We start from the raw sequence: 22,730 nt of genomic DNA, 5'->3' as shown, positions 1-22,730 counted from the left end.
GCCATCATCATGTAAGAGTGGTATCATTGGAAAGTATGATTATTCCTCTTTACGATCATGTGTCATTTGTAATGCTAGTGTTATCATGAAATACACAGACATGATAAATATGCAGCAATGTAAAAAATGAAATGTTGCAAAATTCGTTGCCATGTCATGTTTGAGTTCTGCAACTCAAACTGCAAGTTTGAGTGCTAATAAATTTCTTAATGTGCCATCAACATGTGTAAAAGTGATATCTTTAGAAAGCATGATTATTCTTTACAATCATGTGTCATTTGTAATGCTAGTGTTATCATGAAATACACAGACATGATAATACGCAGCAATCTTAGACATGAAATGTTGTAAAATGCGTCGTTTGCAATGGCGAATTTCCAATTGTTTCGAGGATGGACCGAGTGCATTCACTGTCACCTGCATGGTGGAAATTCTATAGAAATGGAGACTCTTGTTGGAAATCAATGCATTTTGCAACATTTCACTTCTGACTTTTCTCGATGTTTAGGGTGATTGCATATTTCCATGATTACATAATCACAGCAAATGGCATGTCATTGTAAAGAAGAATAATTCAGCTTTCCAATGATACCAGTTTCATCTTTTATACTTCATTAACCAAAAAGATATCATCCCCCAAAACTGAGTTGCAAAACTTTTTTGAGGGGTTTATCTTAGACAAAATAAAGCTTGGAGCAGTTGTTGCCAAAGCAAATGCCATGTCACCTAAGACAGAAAATAGTCTCACCTCACATTCTTCTAGAATATATAAAAAATGATTAACTCCGTTCATAAATGTGCGTTGTCATGATTACAGTGTCTGAACACTAGGTGGGGCTATTCACATTCTGACTCGAGCTATCATTAGGGGCCAATGGGCCGGGGATTCTTTTCTGCTAAGTATATTTCCTTCCAAGCAGACAAACAAAATATGATAATGATAAGAAAATCATGAAATGAAGGAAATAAAAGGTCATTGGTGTTTTTTCCTGAAAATCCTTATAGAAGTACCAGTATCTTTGGAAGTGACATAATCAGGTATTTCAAAGGAGATTGGAAATTCATTGAAAGAACACGCTGATATTAATAATAATAATAATATAGGATATTTACATTGCGCACATATCCACCTTGTTAGGTGCTCAAGGCGCTCCTATATTACCCAGCTAAGCTAGGCGTTCATAGCGCATACAGCTTGTTAAGGAATTACTTCCTACCGGTACCCATTTACCTCACCTGGGTTGAGTGCAGCACATTGTGGATCAGTTTTCACAGATTTCAACAAATCAGTGGACATTTTGCTTGCAGTTTCCTCAAAATTGGGTAAAATTCTAAAATAGTGAAGTTACATGATTGTAGTATTTCTAAATTTTGCTTTATTTTAGAGAATAGTTACATCCACAATACAGGCTGGGGCCCGTTGCGGAAAGAGTTGCAATCAATCGCAACTCTAAAAATCAGGCATAACCTGATTTTCAACCAATCAAAAGCGTGCATTTGGGACTTGCGATTGATTTTTCTAGGTTGCGTTTAAACGCAACTCTTTTTGCAACGGGCCCCAGGATGCACAATAAAAGCTTTATTTTAGAGAATAGTTACATCCACAATACCGGCAGGATGCACAATTAGAAGTGAGAACATCAAATTGGTAAAACTAAAAAATAAAATTAAAAACTCACTCCCAAAGTGTTCTAACTATAACTTGAACAAGTGGGAGCAATGGTCTTTGTTATAAAATCTTTAAGGAATAAGAAAAAGACATATAATTCTAGCTGATATAATTTGTAAAATAAGTACCCTTACTGTCTTATTACCACTCTTTATTGTAATCACTTTCCTTATTTTTCAACGCTTAATTTCACCTCACTTCATTTTTTATTAGCTCCTTTTCAGATAATTCATCGTTCCGTGCATTACGAGTTCAATTTATAATTGCTTCTTATATGGATTAATATTAGAGTTGATTGGTAGGCTTTTATCCTAATTAATATTGCATAAAATAATTAGCTGATGGCTGGATGCTTTTTTATTCAACTCTGCTATTGCAGCAAAGTAAAAGGCACTTTAAAGAAAAGTTATTCTCATTTACCTACATGGAGAAAAACTATATTACATAAAATACACATGCATATTGCATACAGAGTGGGCGACTTGATGTTTTTTATTTCCCTTTGTAGCCGTTTACTCTCTCCTTTGTCGCTGTTTTGTAGCGCTTCAGAAAATTGGCTACATAACAGCAGAATTTGTTAATTCAGATTTCATCATAGATTGTGTAATGAAAGGGCTACAATATGTCAAATATACTTCATTCTAGATTGCTTTGCCCACTGTCATTAAAGCTAAGATTGAGTGATAGGAAACGGAAGCAATTCGAAAGTGTTTATTAATAATAAGAATGCTTATTTACAATGTCGAACAATAAAGTTTAATTGGAATCATTCATGTTTGCTTTGAAAAAATCATTTTCGTTATCACATGAAAACACAGGAAACAACATGTGGGACCACACTATAACCAGACAGGCATTTTTCAGTAATTCATCTCAACTTCATCCGTTCATTACTCTGTGACTACTTTTCTCCTGAAAAGGCATTAGGTAGACTAATATCAAGTTAAAATGTGGGAGAGCGTGTACCAAAGCCGAGGTAATAATATTTGGATATTAGCATATTTGACAAGCCAGCCACACCAAGCATTTCGCTTCCATACTTATCTCTGTCAAGAGCAACTATATTGCTGATTGTATATGTCATGTAACAGTAGTTTCTAATATGCAAGAAAGATATTATCAGTATGGTTATCTCTCCCAGTCAAGAACAAATAGTGTGCCGATTGGATAATATGTCGTAGAAGAGTAGTTATCTAATAACCAAAAAAAAAGATTTCAGGATGGTCATCTCTCCCCGACCCCTAGTGATGAGTAGATGTGATAATTGATTGGGAGAGTTGAGGAGAAATAAAGAAGAGGGAGGTAGAGAAAGGGAGACAGAGAAAGAGAAAGAGAAAAATATCTGATATTGATATTCATAAAATGTTATCACTGTCATCTCTTTCTGATGCCTGAATAAAAGATGTGAAAACACATTGGAAGAGTGGAGGAAAAACAAAGAAAAGGAAGAGAGAGAGAGAGAGAGATAAAGAGAAAAAATATCTGATATTGATATTCATAAAATGTTATCACTGTCTTCCCTTTCTGATACCTGAATAATAGATGTGAAAACACATTGGAAGAGTGGAGGAAAAACAAAGAAAAGGTAGAGATAGAGGGAGATAGATAGATGTGGAGCGTTGTGGCCCTGTGGATTAGTCTCCGGACTTTGAAACAGAGGGTCGTGGGTTCGTATCCCAGCCATGGCATAATTTCCTTCAGCAAGAAACTGATCCACAATGTGCTGCACTCGACCCAGGTGAGGTAAATGGGTACCGGTAGGAAGTAATTCCTCAAGAAGCTGTGTGCGCTGTGAGCACCTAGCTTAGCCGGGTAATATAGGAGCGCCTTGAGCACCTAACAAGGTGGATATGTGCGCACTATAAATGTCCTATGTTACAGAGAGAGAGAGATAGATAAAGAGCAAGAAATGGTAATCTACATGTAATATGAAAAAAAAATATGCCGCCATCTCATTCCGACCCCTGAATATTAGATGTGAAAACTGATTGGAGAGAGTGGGGGACAGAGCATAAGAGGGAGAGAGAGAGACTGATTTTGACATGGAATAAGTGCATATCTGATGTACTCGGTGTGCCTATGGCTATGCAATCACAGCCATTGTATATATTTGTATACATGAAAACTGATTTTGAGAGTTTGGGATGGAGAAAAAGACAGAGAGAGAGAGAGCGACTGATTACATATCTTGACACAGAATAAGTGCATATCTGATGCACTTAGTATGGAATATTACTATGCAAGATGCGTACATGTATTTTTCTATATAGGCCTATCTTTCATTTATGTGATAACTGATTGGGAGAGTGGGAAATAGATAAGAAGAGGTATTAGAGAGAGAGAGAGAGAGGGAAAGTCAGTATGAAGTAATTAAGGCTACACAGCCATGATATATTTCTTATATTGCCCATAAGTATGAAAACCGATTGGGAGAGTGGGGTACAGAGAAAAGGAGGAAGAGAGAGAAAGAAAATGGCTGAGACTAATTTAATATCTTTGATACAGAATAAGTGCATAGCTGATGCACAGAGTATTGCTACACAGCCATGGTATATTTTTTTATATATCACCCATCTATGTGAAAACTGATTGGAAGAGTGGGGGAAAGGTCAAGAGAGAGAGACTGATTTGATATTTTGACACAAAAATATGTACGTAACTCATGCACACAGTATGGAATACTGTGATGCAGCCGTTGTATTTTTTCCCCACATATATCTACATGTAGATGTTTGCACTCTACAAGCTATCCCATACATACATGTAGACATTCTTTACAAGCATCAATAATGCTTTCAAGATGCAGGGAGAGAATGCTGGAATCTACCAATTTTCTTTCCACCTTTTATTGCATGTGTGACAGGAGGTGGCGTATGGCTAGCAGCCGTTGTATATATATTGTATGTTGTATATTATATATCTCCCACCAATGCACTCTTCAAGCCATCCCATAGACATTCTTTGCATGCATCAATAATGCTGACAAGATGCCGGCAGGGAGAGAATGCTGAAATCTACCCATTTCTTCCCCAATGGGCATTCCATGTACAACTTTCCACCTATGCCAGCGTAATTTGCATTAGATCCTACAAATTCCCAAGAGAGGGAAAGAGAGAGAGAGAAAGGGGGGTGGGGTAACAGGAAGGTGCCATGATTTAGGGATGTTTTCGCCGTCTGCGTGCGTCACTGCTGTACACAAACTTGCTCTGCGCCAGCTTTTGCCCCACTCTCGCTCTCTCTCTCTCTCCTTCTCTCCCTCTCGGTGAGTGCCTTTCTCCACTCCTGCGACGACGACGGTTTCTCCCCATTCTCTAGTCTTCCTCTTTTTGGAGAGGAAAAAAAAAACACAAGAGGTCATCTGTTTTTCAGTGCGTGAGGCAGTCACCATCTTGAAATGCGGATTCCTCTGAATGTGCCCTGGTAGAGTTCTTGTCGATTTCTTCTTCTTGGTGTTTCTCAAAAAAAAAAAATTGGTGGATTCAATTCTTCATTTAGGATAAATATTTGAGCGTTAAACGACAGGATTATTCAAAGGAAATGGGTAGAATTTAGTCGGGATGACCATATCGAGGAACATCCTGCTCACATCAGGCTCGTGTAAATGTGTTTCAAATTACTTTTGATTGGTAAAAGCGGTAAAGTTGATGAAAGCTGTCTTGACAAGCCGTGGCATTTTGATCAATCTGGGAACTTTTGCACTGTGAGGTTTGATCTTCCATGGAGGAGGTGGACATGGCTTGGAATCGCGGGGATTCGCAGAGATTTTCTCGGAGATTTGCATGACAAATAAGCTGTTCTGAGCGGCCGATTCACTTCAACCATCCATCTCTTGGATCATTAGTGACATCTGACAGGATGGCATTCAGAAAAAAATCTTTGTTATAATTAGGCCAATTTATGAGCTGATCTTCCAAATTTTTTTGGATAAGCCATTATCATTTTTTGTGGTGAAAAGGGGTATGAGAGTTTTTACATTATCATTTCAACAGATGAATTCTTGATCTGTTGACTAAGAAATTCTGTGGATCCCATTTTCCTTTTTTACGGTAATCAGATATAGATGCTTTTTAAAACAAATAGCTGTAAAGTTACGCATGACTGGTGACCAGTATTAGTGTTTATGAATGTGATATCCCATGTCTTGTTGCTTTGATACAATAGAGGTTAATGATTAATACATATTTCTAATGCGCACTTTCTGATTAATCATTACTCAAGATGTTTATACAAGAAACAAATAACAAGGGACATACCGATGATCATAGCCTCTAACATGATATATATATACAGTATAATGAAAATGTTATGACTAATGTTTCTTGTGAGAATAGAAATGCTTGACACTTGATCGGAAGGTCTTTAGACTGTTATTTATTCATTATTTTTTTATAATTAAGTATCTTGTAATTCCAATTTAAATTTGGACAAATTTTAAAGTGTGTATTAAGATGCTTGTTTATGAAAAGAATTTTAATCTACAAAAATTAGATTTCAACGACTTTTAACAGTAATAATGATTAGAAAATCTTGGCCCGTCTTTAAAGAGCTGGGGGTGTTTCACAGAGATTTTAGTATGACTTAGAGTTGCACTTAAATACCGAGTTGTGTATGGTATGAAAGGCTTGACTGCATTGGTCAGATCGTGTCATGAGGACGCGCACTACTGCATATCTAGATCAATACGACCGTACATTGCATATCATGTATGCGTCGGCATTTAAGTCATACTTAAATCTTCATGAAATGCCCACTGTTATAATAACAAATGCACTTAGCAAATAAACTATAAGCCAATTAAATTCATGGATTTCAATAGCTTTTAACTGTTCCAGCAAATTTGGTAGTGTAACAAGTTTAATGAAACGGGCCCCGAATATGGCACTGAATATGAAGGCATTTTTTATGAAACAAATAATTTATGATTTTCACTCGATATTGTTATAAGCTATCAAAATTCCTTGAATCTGGGGAGCGTTTCATGAAAGGACTTGTCAGACGTTTTATCCGACAAGTTCTGTTTTATCCGACAGTTACTATAGTAACAGTGCTTCTCGACCAATCAGAATCCTGGAAAGTTATCAGAGCTGACAACTTGTCGGACGAAAACATTGATGAAATGCCCCCAGATTAGCTCAGAGAAAACTAGTCGAAGAAAATTACTCTCTGTTTCAAGAAATGACCCGGGTCACCAGGCATGTGTAGTTTATGAACAGCTATACGATATACCATATGCATACCTAGTTTGCAATATGAGTTTATTAATTCAAAACTTGATGTAGAAAAAGCGTTTCAAAATGAGTATATATTCAAAATTGATGATAAGGTGCTGTGGGAACGTATTTGAAAGAAAAGCTGAATTTTATTTTCCATCTGCATTTTAATAAGGGGTGGATGGAATTAAAAGAATCGGTTCATAGATGAGACATATTCTCCAAAGATGATGAAAGCCGATTTGTGCCCTAAATGCAAAAAATAAATTCCCTTCATTCATGTATTATTGTAATACATGTATTAGTTATCATAGATTTAAGTATTTTTTTTAGAATGATATAACCAAAACATAGCTTTGTTTCATATTAAATGATTCTTTCAGTCATTTGTTAGCTATTTCTGACCTTACTTTTCTTTCCCACTGGAACATTATAATAATTGTATCTACAAAACAGCAAAAAAGAAATTGTTCATACAGGAGCCTTATTGAAAACTCTCAATTTGTTTGATAGTGTTCATCATTATAATTCAATTCAGTAGGTCGATTTTGAATTTGAAAGTAGATTTCAGTGTGAAGGTCTTTAAATTACATCATGGAAATCTAGGCCATGAATTTCACTTTCTTGGAATCTGTGAATTCTGAAAATGTAATGAATTTTAATGAGGCTGCAAGTAATTCCTAAGATCTAGGCTTGAAAGTATATAGGAAAATCTAATCACGCTAGTGGATCGAGGTACGATGATCAGTAATAATTTCAGGGGAGTGTTTCATGACGAGTTTTTGTTTGTGATTTTCAGAGGCTGATGTTATAAGCTACTGGAAATCCTTCAATCTTATTGGCTTATAGCAAATAGAATTCACTGCTAAAACCTCATGAACCCCCCCCCCCCCCCCCTGCCCCGACTGCAAAAGAAAAGAAATAAGATTGTTAGGTTAGAGCAGGAGTGGGAAATCCCTGGATAGTGCGCAAAGAAGGGGAAAAGATTTTTTTTTCATCTCATGCAATTACATGTTTCCATACTAAACTGAAATCTGCTTGTTGCTTTATACTTAAAGGAGAATGTAACCTTTGGAACAGGTGCGCTTGTGTGGAAACAGAAAAATCAAAGAATAAGATCAAAGAAAGTCTGAGAAAAATTGGAAAAATAATGAGAAAGTTATGAGCATTTGAATGTTGCGATCACTAGTGATCATTTAGAGATCCTCCCATTGGCAATGCAACACAGATTTTTGATGCCACATGTCAACAACTCTTCCTTTGATGGACTATGAAATACCCCCATAATGTCTCTTTTTGCTCATTCTTATGGGGTTATACAAACTTATTCCGTATATATTCTTTGAAAATCTACATTACATGTCCTCTTATAGAAAGAAAACATCGTCGGCCTTATGCCAAAAGGGCCTTAACCCGATTTTAGGGGTTCTGAATTTTTATGATAAATTTAACACATTTCATGTAAAACTTAATAACTTAACACGTTCATCGAAATTGGCTTCAAAAGCAAAAAAAACGACCACAAACTTTTGATTATTAGAGAGGCCAAAACCTTTAAACGCCATTATCTCGGAATGGCAAAAAGCAGTTAAGGCCCTTTTGGCATAAGGCCGACGACATGATCGTCTGATAGATGTGATAAAAGAGGCAGATTATGTGAAATGAATTTAAAAGTAATGGGAAAGTTGTTCACATGTGACATCATACATCTTTGCCACATTGCCAATTGGAGGATCTACATTAATATAATAATAATAATCTAAGCTTTCTTATTTTCTATTCAATTTTTCCTCAAACTGTTGTTAATCTGTTTCTTTGATTTTTCTGTTTTTGCACAAGCTATCTTGTTCCAAAGGATTTATTTTCCTTTAATTCTTTAATCTGTATAGGCTTAAGAGAGGGACTACCCCTTTCCAGTCGGAGAGAGATCAATAACCATCATGCATTTTGATGCTCCAGACATTTTGGAAGCAAGGACTCAGCCATAAATCAGTCTGCTATTTCAAAATTAACATTTGTTGAACTGCAGAGTAGTGTAGGCGGTGGATGTATACTGCACCTTATAAATTTCGTGAGAAGCTTTACCTGGTAGAATTCAGTGCATTTCAAGATTGTGAATTTCAGGAATTTTTTTTCACCAAGTGGGTTCCAGAAGTTGCAGGACATTTGCACATTTCACTGACTCATTTTGCAATGTTTGTTGTACAGGTTGCTTTGATGAACCATAGGTCCGTGGTTGAACTATAAATTGAAGTCATTTGCAAAAGAGAAGTGCAACTTTGCTCTTCGAAACATTGTACAAGATTAGCACTTTATGGAGCTACGAGTGATGATAACATTGCATCATTTCAAATGCTTATTACGATAATGTTAGCGGATATCACAAACGCGTCATAGATCACTTTTGCCAATCTATTTCTTTATTGTTTGGACTTGCTCGAGCTTCCCGTCATGAATTCGGAGGATTACTTTGAAGATTTTCTTGACCCGTCGCACCGGTCATCGAGGAGTGCAATCGCGCAGCTCAGCGCCATGCACTCTGACCTCTGCGATCCTGACTGCGCGACCTGCGCAATGTCAAAGGCCATGCGACGTCCAGGAATCGCAGCATCAGGAGAAATGGCAAGGTACATATCATATCAAATTATCAATAAAAAATAGTATTAGAATCACTACTGTTATATACATATGTATGTAGCCAGTGAGCAGTGTTTATAGTTGCCCTCAGAGATTACGGGTAGGGTTTTTCCCCCTCTCCACACACAGTAAAAAATATACAATGCTGTTTACTATATGGACCTTACAGTAATTGTTTAAACAAGTGTTTGAACCTTAAGCAACAAAGTTTAATTTTCAACATCTAATCTTCAAAATACTGTAAGGTTCATATAGTAAACAGCATTGTATAAAATTTTTAAACAGCGTTTTTACTGTGCAGTTGATCTGGCTCTGCCAATAAAGATGTAAAATGCTCACTTAACATTAGTCATTTCATTTGTTTCATTCTTGTTTTCATAGAATGTGGTATTGATCTTTTTAAGGCAGCATCTCTTCCCAGCAGATCAATTTTCTTTTCTTACCCTTTCCATTTATTGTATTGTATTTATTTTTATTATATACTCATTTTGTTATCATTTGTTGGCAATGGGTGTGGGGAATTTGCTCTGGATCTTGACAGAGAATTCTATACCTTAAGAAAAAAAAATCCTGTCAAGGTTTTATCTCCTATTTTCTCATCGCTGTATTTGAAAATACCATGTAACGTTATACCAAGGTTTTTTTACCTGACTGCTAAGAAAGCATGAATGCCTGTGAGCAAGCAACCAGGGGAGCAACGGCTTGAGGTCCTCTCTGAGGGACCTGGTAATGAGGATAAATGCCTTACCAAAGGGCACTAGCGCACCACTGGGTCACCGGAATCCGAAACCCCTGCTCTACCGACTGAGCTACCGTGCCTCTCTGTTATATACCTGCACATATTTGTTACTTTAAGGTGTAAAGGTGAAGGATGAAATGAAGTATTTGAGAAATTATTTTCAAAGGCCAATTATTGCTTTTGAAAGATAGCTTACAGTGGTTCGAGATAGAGGGTGGAGAGAGATTTGGTGGGGGAGGGCATGAGTGCTAGGGGAAAGGAAAAGGGGGAGGTAATGGATGGCTGGAAAAATAGAGGAAAGAGAGAAAAAAAGTGTGTGTGTTTGTGTGTGTGGGAGAGAGAGGGGGAGAGGAGAGTGAGTGAGTGAGGGAAAGCTGGTTATTTGAAGATGGGAAAATAACTGTTTTGATATTTTACTTTCAGAGGTAGATGTGAATATGTTGTTTGATACGCAAAAATATATCTCAAAATGTTTTTATTACAAATTCAAGAGAGGCGTGTAAATTAGTAATTATATAACTTTTTATTATATAGTTGTTTTATCAAAAGGCTGACTTGATTTGTGACCTCTGTTGACCTTTTGTTGACCTTTGTTTGACCTCTTGTGAATGCTGTATCAAATTGTTTCATTGATATGTCAATATGGGATATAAGGTTAAGTAATTCCATAACTAAGATTGGCATATGCTGATTCACATTCTTAGTATATGTCTATTAATAGGTCTATTAAAAAACACATTGTAAGTCAATATCAGGCATTTCTACAATGTGAATTTCTTTATTACATGCATGTTTTGTGTCCCCTTTAATTTAAAATTTTGAAGGAGAAACACACTAAAATGATAAAGTTGGCTATAGGATTGAGATATGAAAGTCACTGTGTCTCTACTTGGCAAATTTAATTTTGAAACAGATTTTTTAAATGAAGTTTCAAATAATGGAACATTGAAAGAAATATTCTTTTTTTTCAATTTTGAACATAATTTTTGATTGAGTACAAATTTTCATGCAAATTGTGAATCAAATTTGAAACATTTATCTTAACAATTTCTATCTATTTCGGATACATGAACTTTAACAAAAAAAAGCAATATTGAAAGAAATGTACTGTTGCTTTTGAAAGAAAAAAATAAATATTAGTGTTGGGCATCTAAAATGCCTCATATGGATAACTCTAAAAGGGAATCTTAGTAACGAAAAGAAATTAAATTCAAAAGACAATTGAGGAAGATCTTAATAAATAAGAAAAAATAAGAAAAGTTAATCATAAAGAAATGTAAAAACATTCCATGTACCAATTGTAAAGTACATCAGATTCATTGACCAAGAAATCTATAGTACCACTTGTAACGCACACACATTATACTTCAGACAAAACGACTTTGGTCACAATAGCTGCATGTAATAATAAATTCATGCATGTGTATAGTGTGAGTGTGTGTATAAATGCCCAGGCTTGCACACATAAGCAGCACCACTATTCATCGTCACTACCAAGCATGAAACTGCTAACAAGCCGGCACAGGGGGAGCGTGCCGGTGTAAAAATAGCATCGGCATTATAATAAGCACCCCGGCAAGCGTTGTTGAGAGAGCATCATCGGGAATCGGTCGCCCCCGTATTTCTCCTTCCGAGAGAGAGAGAGCGGCCGGCATTTGCAATGCCAATACGCCCGCCAGTATTACATGTCGGTGTACATGTCTGCATGCAATGATATTGGGCAACTCTTTTATGTATTTCCATTCGGGCACACACACTCGTACACACACACACTACCTCTCTCTCTTTCTCTCTCGCAGCGCTAGGATAGTCAAAATACATACACACTTTTACTGTATCGATGGACATGTGTTTATGAATCTCTAAATTCACATGTGGGATGCATCAGATCGATGCTCTTCTGTGATTATCATCACTCTACCGGATTTTCTTTCTTTGTCTTTGCTCGTTGTTGCTTTTATTTTTTCTGCTCAAGTCCCAATGTCTGGGTTTTACAATCTGGCTTTTTGACCGATGATGGCTAGATATGATGTGAATTGAGGTTCTCTTGGGGTACTGGTATTAATGGATTACCTTACTAACGGCTCTGAGAATGTTCATATTATAAGGTAATTATTATTTTTTAAAATGTAATTTCAGAAGCCACATGTCCATTTTACCACTAGGGACAGCCTCCTTCATGACATGTGTATTGATATGTGAAATGATATGAGGTATAGTGCGTAGTGCTGTACATGTAGGTAATGAATCGTTATTTTCTGAAAGTTACATGTATTTTGTCAAAAGCCAAATATGCATTTTACCATTTGTCAGAAACATCCTTTATTGTCTAGCTGGAAGGGAATACATTCTTATAAATGACGTGAGACAGTGTGTGATGCTGCTTTTGATTGTTTTGGTTATTATATAGATGCTTCTAAGACTGTATAAATATAATAATGTAATACAATTTTTCTGAAGAGGCAATTCAGATTATTCAGGTGGCACATGCACACATCATTATTGGGCTACGACTTCTTCCTTTTGTTAACAGGAAAGGAAATGCATGCTTATGAATAATTTGAGATTTTGTCATACTGATTATTATACAGTTCTGGGAACATGCATTTATGTAATGTTATGAATGATTATTTCTCAAGAGGCAATTCGTGTATCGTTTAAGTAAAACACACTGTACTATAACTTCTTTCACAATTTCTGGAGGGAAAAAACATGAAATGAGGTGAAATAGTGTGTAATGCAGCAATTGATAAATTACATCTGTGTGGATATTCATACATGAAGACCTATATGATAAGGTAATTATTTTCCTCTTTACTACTTTAGGAAATATATATGTCAGATGATATGTACGCATTTTACTAAGAACAATATTTTTGAATGATGCTTATGAAAATACATGTTTGAAGCAATGTAAAATGATGTGCAGTGCAGTGAATGTCTTGTACATACTGTACACTCTAAATGTATGAACGTACATGTAGACTATACATGTACATGTAGCTCCACGGGACAAAAAAGAGCACTTAAGACATGTATTATTTTTACAAGGCAATTCAAGTATTTTGTTCGCATTCTCATGTACACTAACCTTTGACATGTAAACTGAAGCAAGAAAGAATCAGATGCCTTTGAAATTTTTAGAAAATAGACATTATAATTACTTTGTGCAAAAATAGGTTGAAAAGGTAATTTAACCTATATATTTTTATTAGATCTTCACTTCTCAGCATTTGTATTCCAACTGCTTAGGATGATGGAAAAATGTTTCCCCATCCTTAAAAGCTCTACTGTATCCTCCTTTTTTTGCATTTCATTGTTTTTTTTTTTTGTATTTTTATGCGACTTGAGCAATCTATGGTAGATCTGAAAGTACTCTTTCAAAACCCAAATATGAAGATCATTAATTTTGTTTAGGTTTCTGCCTTAAAAAAACAAAAGCTTGGCTAAATGGGGCAATCTATACCACTTAATAAGTGTGAGAAAGAGTTATGGGGGGGGGGGTGAGCAAGAGCCCCCAATTTGCGAATTTCAATCATATTGGTCAGAATAGGGTCTCAGTTTGTCAATAGTGTGTGCACAGGGTGTCCAGTATGTGTTTCCAGTGTGGTCAGGGTGTGTTTACAGTGTGTTCAGGGTGTGTTTACAGTGTGGTCTGGGTGTGTTTACAGTGTGTTCAGGGTGTGTTTACAGTGTGTTCATGGTGTGTTCACAGTGTGTGTTTCCAGTATGTGTGAACAGTGTGTGTTTACTGTGTGTCCTGGGTGTGTTCACAGTGTGTCCAGTGTGTGTTGACAGTGTACTCAGGATGTGTTCACTGCGTGTCCAGTATGTGTTTCCAGTGTGGTCAGGGTGTGTTTACAGTGTGGTCAGGGTGTGTGTACAGTATGTCCAATGTGTGTTGAAAGTGTACTCCGGGTGTGTTCACAGCGTGTCCAATGTGTGTTGACAGTGTACTCAGGATGTGTTCACAGTGTGTCTAGAGTGTGTTCACAGTGTGTCCGATGTGTGTTGACAGTACTCAGGATGTGTTCACAGTGTGTCTAGAGTGTGTTCACAGTGTGTCCAATGTGTGTTGACAGTGTACTCAGGATGTGTTCTCAGTGTGTCCAATGTGTGTTGACAGTGTACTCAGGATGTGTTCACAGTGTGTCTTTACAGTGTGTGTTAAGGGTGTTTTCACAGTGTGTCCAGTGTGTGCTTTACAATGTGCTCATAGTGTGAAAATACGCTGTTCTAATTTGAACATTTTGAAAGTGTGAATCACTTTATCACATAATCTTCACATAATGTTCTTCCACATTGTGCTGCACTCGACCCAGGTGAGGTGAATGGGTACCTGGCAGGATTAATTCCTTGAATGCACTGAGCACTGAAAAACACCTTTATACACACACCATAGAGGTTTCCACAGTTGGGATCGTTTTCACACACTGAAATTTGAGCATTTTAATTGTTGTATTTACTTGTACATCTCTGAATTTCCCAAACACACTGAATACACTGGACACACTGTGTGACACTACCAGAATGAAATATAAACTTAAAACCTTTGTATATGGTAAATTTTAACCAAGTGCATTTTGGTGTTACAAAAAATATGGTGAAGAGGAAAATAGATCAGCACATTGTGCGACTCTATGATGACATTCTTGCATCAGTGATGCATGAATGATATAAATGTACCTGTACACTTTGCGTAAATGTATATAACATGGAGATAACAATACCCAATGTATTTGTTATGTATGAGAGCATGGGCCTATATGTCATTTCCATAATGCAATTCTTCCCACAAAAGAGGGACTTCTTGTAGTGTATTGGACATCTAATTTGACAGAAAAATTCAATGACCTCATTTCACCAATTCCTGTGTGAATAATCATGTTTATTTAAATTGAGATTAAAACTGTATTTCTGATACACTGATAGAGAAATGATTTGTTTGCCCTAATAGCATTATGAGTTTCCTTGAAGATTCTTCTGTGGTGCATATTTGTTTATTACCAATAAGAGGGGAATGTTTCATAAAGGTGGTTGAAAATTGGTAACACAATGTTTGCTCTTGCGACATTTGCTCCGGTCTTAATATTTCAGAGGGCATACGGTTAGAGTTGGGATAGAGTTTTTGGTTCAGAATAATGTAAAGATAAGGAGTACAGGTTTATTCAGTTTTGGAGGTTATGTTTGGCTTAACGTGAAGAGTTTGCATCGGAGCAATTGTCGCCGGAGCAAATGTCATGGAACTCTAAACTCATTCATCACTTTATCAATGACTAGAACATGTTTTTGTGCTGATTAAGAAATTTGCCCAATCATTGCCATATAAATTAACTGATAACTATGATCAATTTACATTGCTATTGGTGTATTGAATAAATTCCTACTGTGTTAACATGCAAGGCAAAATGTGGGTAGCGTTTAATTACACCTGATCTATACCAGTCATTCTTCTTTAAGTTCATGCTTTAATAATAACTTTATGAACAACTTTGTGAAACATCCCCTGAACTGCTTAAATCAAATTGGTGTGTTTGCATTTTTGTCTGCAATACTCATGGATGATTTTATTCCTTTAACAGAAAAGATTGGGCAATATGACTCAAGACTGCTGTATCATCTGTGTTGGAACTTTACCCTAACTCTGAAAGAGCAAGGATAATTCAGTCAGTTGAACATTGTACATTGTGCAACGACAAATGTAGAATTTGTCATTCCCTGATTTGACTAACCTTAACTCAAGCAAGTGGTACTGGGCAATTACCATCTTTCAAAACAAGAAATTTTTGAATTTTTGAAAGAGGAAAACAGATCCTGTGAATTTCTGTCTACTTACATTGACATCTCGTAGCACGTTTTTCCAACGGGACAAAATAAGGATGAGTAGACTTGTGTGTGAAACATCTTATGGCAATATGTAGCAATACCGAAGTACATGTATAGTCATGTGTTAAATTTGTTGCTTCTTCCATTGAGTGACTTTATATACATTGCTAGATGGTCTTCTGCACTCATTCGAACACAACCCTACAACATGTTGCAGACAACAATAAGTACAATATATTCTCGTGATTTTCAATGAAGTCAACCTTTGAAACAGACTTTGTGGTGGATCTGTGACAGAAGCGACACCAAAATGCAGACTTTTGATTGCATCGTCCCGCGAGGGTCGCCCAAGCTTACTAAAATGGAAGCACTGGGTGGGACTAAGGCGCATCGCCACAGCATCTTTAAGATGCAGTCAAGCCGAACAGACATAGCGTCGACAGATGCGGACATCTATGAGGACAATAACTTGAAATCCCAAAGGCATACTATGTTTAACAAGTACAAACTGAAGCCACGCTCCCAGTCCATGGGTGCGGCGGCACTCCAGAGCTCTGGGATCGGTCAGTTTGCAGCTATGGTGCGACAGCGGGAAGCGGACAGTGATTCCGAAATGGACACAGGTCTGCGAAGTTTCCCAAACAGGCCTGACAGTTTTAAGTAGGTTCTGGGTTCAGCGCATTAATCATTATTGTGCATAATATTTTATCATTATTCTGTATGTACATATTAATCATCGGACAAAATAATATTGGATATGTTTTACAGACGAAATGCCCGGTATTCACAAAAGAGCTTGAGCTTCCATTTGTATCTTGGTACATGTATGAAACCATGGACAGTACAGAATTCTTGTATTAATTATACTTTATTCAAGAATTATTTTATATCACCCTTTGCACAGAGTGTTGACTTTATATAATTGGACTTTTCTCAATATAGAATGCGATTAGAGTAATTATGTACACAGAATCTGCACAGTCCTTGGTTTTGTAACATTGTTCAATTGAAGCCTCTTGAGAATACAGGCAGTAACTGGTGTGTTGGCTCAGTGGGTTGAGTGTCTGTTGAGGTCGGGGGTTCAAATCCCGCTGCATCAGACCAAAAGACGTAATGGGAGTTGCTGCTAGCCTGTTTCACGTTCAACATTCAAGGGATAGAGCCTCGTCGATCCGGCGCAGCACAGTGGCTGCAGGGCCACGAGCAATTCGGCACAATGAATTTTCAGAATATTTCTATTCTCGGTTTTCTATTTCGAACAATAAAATATGGATTTTTGTTTTTAATTTTCATGATGAACATGTATAGGTTCATGTACAAGTACATGGCTGAAGCCCAATGCCCAAACTAATCCCAAACCCACCATTGGTATGCCATTGGTTATAACATTCCTTTTTTGTCGGTCTGGAACTGTTCTTGTTAATGTGACTGTATACGCTCCCAATACATATGTACATGATTTAGTGAAAATTAAAATTTTCACACCTTTTTCACTCTAAATTGATTATAAATGTCTGAAATTACTTCTGACACAGTGAAACATACTTAGGTTATAGATAGCGAATTCATCCATTATTGATGGGCCTCACCTCATCATAAAGATAAATGACTAAATCTAGAATTCTTTTTTATTTTATCTTTTATCAATCTGCAGGAAGGCAATATCTAAATCGAATGCATACGCCAACCAGATACATGGATTTCCTACCCACCATCTCCCTGCGCATTCCATGGCCGAGAAGGAGATCAGGACGACCGTTGATTGGAGCGTAAGTTTGATCCTGTCGTTGTTTCAAGACTATCATTTGAGGAAGAACTTAAGAGTAGTAGGAGTTGTAGTAGGATAGGAAGAGGAGCAGTAGTACTAGAAGTTATAGCAGCAGTTCTATTGGTATGAGGCCTAGTTGTATTGGTGGTAGTAGTAGGAGTAGTAGCAGTGGTAGTAGAAGAAGTGGTAATAGTAAAAGTTGTAGTAGTAGTAGTAGTTAGAAGTAGTAGTAGTAGTAGTAGAAGTAGTAGTAGTAGTAATGGTAGGAGTAGTAGTAGGAGGAGGAGTAGTAGTTAGTAGTAGTTATAGTAGGTATAGCGTTAGCAGTAGTAGTTTGTAGTAGTAGTAGTAGTAGTAGTAGTAGTAGTAGAAGCAGTAGTAGTAGTAGTAGAAGTAGTAGTAGTAGTAATGGTAGGAGTAGTAGTAGTAGTAGTAGGAGGAGGTGTAGTAGTAGTAGTAGTAGTAGCAGTAGTATTAGCAGTAGTAGTAGTAGTAATAGCAGTAGTAGTAGTAGTAGTAGTAGTAGTAGTAGTATAGAAGTAGTAGTAGTAGTAGAAGTATTAGTAGTAGTAATACTCGTAGAGGTGGTAGTAGTCCACCCCAACAAAAAGTTGATTTGATTAAAGGGAGAAAAATCAAACAAGCATATCACTAGGGCAGTCTGCACCAGCCCGAGTTTTCAATTTAGCGCGCTATTTCTGATCCAGCAAATTATTCCGATCTGAACAAAGGTAGACTTGACCTTTAAGTAGAAGTGGTAGTAGTAGTAGTAGCAGCAGTAGAGAAGTGGTAGTGGTAGTACCAGTTATAGCAGTACATGTAGTAGCACCTGTATCTCTCATCAAGAGATGTGCCAGAGAAGTTAGCGTGTTTAAGGATAATTTTGTTACAAGATTTGTATCATATTTGTATCATAAACCAATTATATTGATATGAGATTATTTTTAAACTTATCTCTGTCAGGAGAATGCAATCAGCGGCGACCATGTTTGGGGTGAAACCAACGCTTCGGGTGATTTCTGTTATGTCGGCGAACAGGATTGCCTGGTAAGTCAGTATTGGGTAAGTATGCGGTTCCAGTGCTCCCAAAACCCCTATCCTGATCCCGTAGAGGTACCGATCCCTAAATTGGCAATGCAGTAAAAAAAAAGGAAAACAGATTCACTGTTCAAACTATAAACTTGCCCATTTTCATTGAAATGTTTGACTGATATATTCATTTTTTTTAGAATGAAATATTAATGTGAAGAAAATTTGCTGGCCATTTGGTCCAAAGTCTTATCTCCTCATCCCAGAGAAGTTCATAACTTTCGAAATGTGTGGAATATTCTGTTAAAATCCTCAAATTGGCAAAAGCTTATATTTTATCACACATTTTTTTATCCTCTGTCAAAAAAAGAATGATAACATGAGTTAAAATGAATGATTATAGAAAGACTATAATAAACATTGCCAATTTTCATTTAAACAGTGATTTAGTTGTTTCATTGTGTTGCCAATTTACAGAATGCAATGATTAGTCAAGTTCACTAAAAATACTACCGCATACTACACTGGCAATGGTTCTATTATTTTATTATTTATATACAGATTTGTCTATGATCTTTCAAATTATCTACGTTTATCTACTGTACATTTATCTGTCTGTCGGTCGATCACTGTCTGTGTGTCTGTCTATCTATCTATCTGTCTGTCTGTCTGTCTGTCTGTCTGTCTGTCTGTCTATCTATCGATCTATCTATCTATCTTTTAGATCTACTTGTTTTCTTTTCAAACCATATTACACAAACAATTGCCTGCATACAGAATTAAGATAAATCATTGCAACGGGGTGACTAAAATGAGACATGGTACCTCTATGGATAGACCCACCCCTGTCACCATCACCTTAATATTTCTAACCCATGACCCCCCCCCCCCTCCCCAGCCCCTTCATTCCTCCCCACCCCCACACCACCAATCTATTCCCCACCATCGTTGTCTCCACGCCGCCCTAACCACATGTAGAACAAAGTACAGTGTGTCCCATGAAAAAGGAAACCATGATTCCCAGAGTTGTTTCTCGCAACATGGGCAAACAATTTTGATTACGTCATAAAATTCATATTATTTCAATACCTAATATGATATGAATAGCTCATGCATGGATGATCATTTGAAATTTGAATGTCAAGTTGCACAGAAAAAGTAGGTTGAGATTTCTGTTGGGTGCAACAAACTTGCATAAAACAGGAAAGCTCATTGGTATATATCTGTCTGTTTAAAGAAACTTAACAAGGAATAAAAATCTCTAAATGTTTTTGACAGAGTGAATCTGTATTTGGCTCGTATCAAAGAGGATCAAATTTCACTATTTTTACTCTTTCTGTTGAATTAGTCATGAAAATATATTTGATGATCTAAACTAATCAGGTTTCTTTTATTATATGGGACACTGTATTTGATAATTTGCACTTGTCAACTTGTGTCACTGCTCTTGTACCATACACAACTATGTACATTAAGCTTATTGGAAGAACGTCATAGCTCCATTTCTATACCATGTTATATTGTTTAAAGGGGAATCCAATCCAGATAGAAATTTTTGTTTTTAGAGGAAATAAAAAAAAATCTGACATGTAGGTGAAATTTTGAATAATATTGTACAAAAAATAAAGTAATTGATTTATTTGAAGTTGTAAAAAATGGTAATCACTATACCCATGTAGACTTGAAATTGGCCCTATTGGTGATATCATCATATACCCTTTTTACACAGGCTAAAATTTCCTTAACCCCGTACTATAGGTGGGGCTAAATGGCAATTTAGCCCCACCTGTGTAAAATTTACATGACACTTTAAATTGAAATTTACGTAGTCTGTAATAGGGATCTCTATTTTTAATTGGCCATAAATTCTTTTTTTTTCCAATCTCTTCCCAATTGCACCATTTCATTCCACTTATTTTTCCCGCTCTTCACCACATTTTAAATCCAAGATTGGATTCCCTTTTATTGCGATTGTTCTTGCCTATAGGTTCAAGCACCTCACATTTATATTATTACATGTCCCTTTCCACTTCAAAATAATGCAGCATAGTAGCTGTTGTTTTAACATATGTGTATTCTTAAAAAACATATATTTTCCATAGACCGTTGTCATGGACTTTCATTAATCTTACTTTCATACATACATGTATGTATTCGGTTTGATATAATGTTGAAAAAAAAAGAATATTCATCTTGCATGCAAGGGAATCAAATTGTTATGGCGAAATTAGATTTTGATTTTTTTTCAGAAGAGGGCTGATTGCAACATACTCATTTCAAAGGTAGATTACTAATTTTAGAGGTACCGAGTACTGATTAGTGCTCTCAAAAATAGGCAGCTTGGTATAGTTCCCTCACACCATAGTGCAGGGGAGGGGGGGCATGATTTAGCCCCCACATTGCTAAAAGCCATAGAAAGTCAAAAAGGAGCCCTGAAAAATTCCCGTTTATTGCAATGTTAAAGCTTATCCCATGTTGCAGATGCAAGGAGTACGTTTTGGAAAGCAGCCCTTGAGAATATGATAATGATCTTTGCTTGCGATTTTGCTCCTGAAATGCTGAAGAGAGCCATGGAGACTAAAAAAAGGAGCCCTAAAAAATTCCTATTCATTGCAATTTTAAAGTTTATCAAAATTTTCCAGATTTAGGGAGTAATTTGTAATAAGTAGCCCATGAAAATATAACAATGATTTTTTGCCTGCCGTTTTGCCCCTGAAGTGCTCAAAAGATTTCTGTAAACTGAAAAAGAAACCGTGAAAAAAATTCCCATTTGTTGCAATTTTAGAGCTTATCCAATTTTGCAGATTTAGGGAGTAATTTCTAATAAGTAGCCCATGAAAATATAACAGTGATTTTTTGCCTGCCATTTTGCCCCTGAAGTGCTCAAAAGATTCCTGTAAACTGAAAAAGGAACTGTAAAAAATCACCATTTGTTGCAATTTTAGAGCTTATCCAATTTTGCAGATTTAGGGAGTAATTTCTAATAAGTAGCCCATGAAAATATAACAGTGATTTTTTGCCTGCCATTTTGCCCCTGAAGTGCTCAAAAGATTCCTGTAAACTGAAAAAGAAACTGTGAAAAAAAATCACCATTTGTTGCAATTTTAGAGCTTATCCAATTTTGCAGATTTAGGGAGTAATTTGTAATAAGTACATTGTAGCCCATGAAAATATAACAATTCATTTTTGCCTGCCATTTTGAATCTGAAGTGCTCAAAAGAGCCCTGTTAACTGAAAAAGGATCCCTGAAAATCACAATTTTTTGAAATTTTAAAGCTTATCAAATTTTGCAGATTTAGGGAGTAATTTGTAATAAGTAGCCCATGAAAATATAACAATTCATTTTTGCCTGCCATTTTGAATCTGAAGTGCTCAAAAGAGCCCTGTAAACTGAAAAAGGATCCCTGAAAATCACAATTTTTTTAAATTTTAAAGCTTATCCAAACTTTGCAGATTTAGGGAGAAATTTGTAATAAGTAGCCAATGAAAATATAACAGTGATTTTTTGCCTGCCATTTTGCCCCTGTAAATTGAAAAAAGGAACCCTGAAGAATCACCATTTGTTGCAATTTTAAAACTTATTCAATGTTGAAGATTTAGTTGTGAAGTAAGTTGTGAAGAGTACCCCCCCCCCACCGAAATATAGAAAATACATTTTGCCTGCCATAGTAAGTGTTAATGTATTCGTCTCACATGCATGCACTCTGTTCAGTTCATTCATTGTAAACTGTACCTCAATCCATGATAATATTATTTTTAAATTCATTTCCTGTTCTTCCCTCACACTTTTTTGCACATAACAAGACACTGGAATGCATGCTTAAAAAGAGGTTTCTATTATTTTCTCTGTTT

General features: G+C 36.3%; 1 protein-coding gene across 6 annotated transcripts in view; it reads left to right on the top strand.

The window, feature by feature from the left end:
- Nucleotides 1-8,703: 8,703 nt before the first annotated feature.
- The window catches only part of LOC121405819 (diacylglycerol kinase zeta-like), a 44,321-nt gene continuing 30,294 nt past the window's right edge, over nt 8,704-22,730 (top strand). For 3 of the 6 annotated variants that reach the window (XR_005968706.1, XM_041596782.1, XM_041596780.1), the window contains exons 1-3: nt 15,818-16,741; nt 17,736-17,850; nt 18,813-18,911. Coding sequence is in view for 5 of the 6 variants with exons in the window: in XM_041596782.1 (XP_041452716.1) it covers nt 16,392-16,741; nt 17,736-17,850; nt 18,813-18,911 (564 nt within the window). In the remaining variant the exon portion in view is untranslated. Of the gene's footprint in view, nt 9,507-12,107; nt 12,364-15,817; nt 16,742-17,735; nt 17,851-18,812; nt 18,912-22,730 lie in introns of those variants that run through there. The other 3 variants (XM_041596783.1, XM_041596784.1, XM_041596781.1) reach the window with 3 other exon arrangements.

The sequence above is a fragment of the Lytechinus variegatus genome, chromosome 19 (genome assembly GCF_018143015.1).
Source record: "Lytechinus variegatus isolate NC3 chromosome 19, Lvar_3.0, whole genome shotgun sequence".
In the NCBI taxonomy this organism is placed as follows: domain Eukaryota; kingdom Metazoa; phylum Echinodermata; class Echinoidea; order Temnopleuroida; family Toxopneustidae; genus Lytechinus; species Lytechinus variegatus.
Note: the sequence above shows the minus strand (reverse complement) of the source record. Positions and strands in the feature narration are given on the sequence as shown.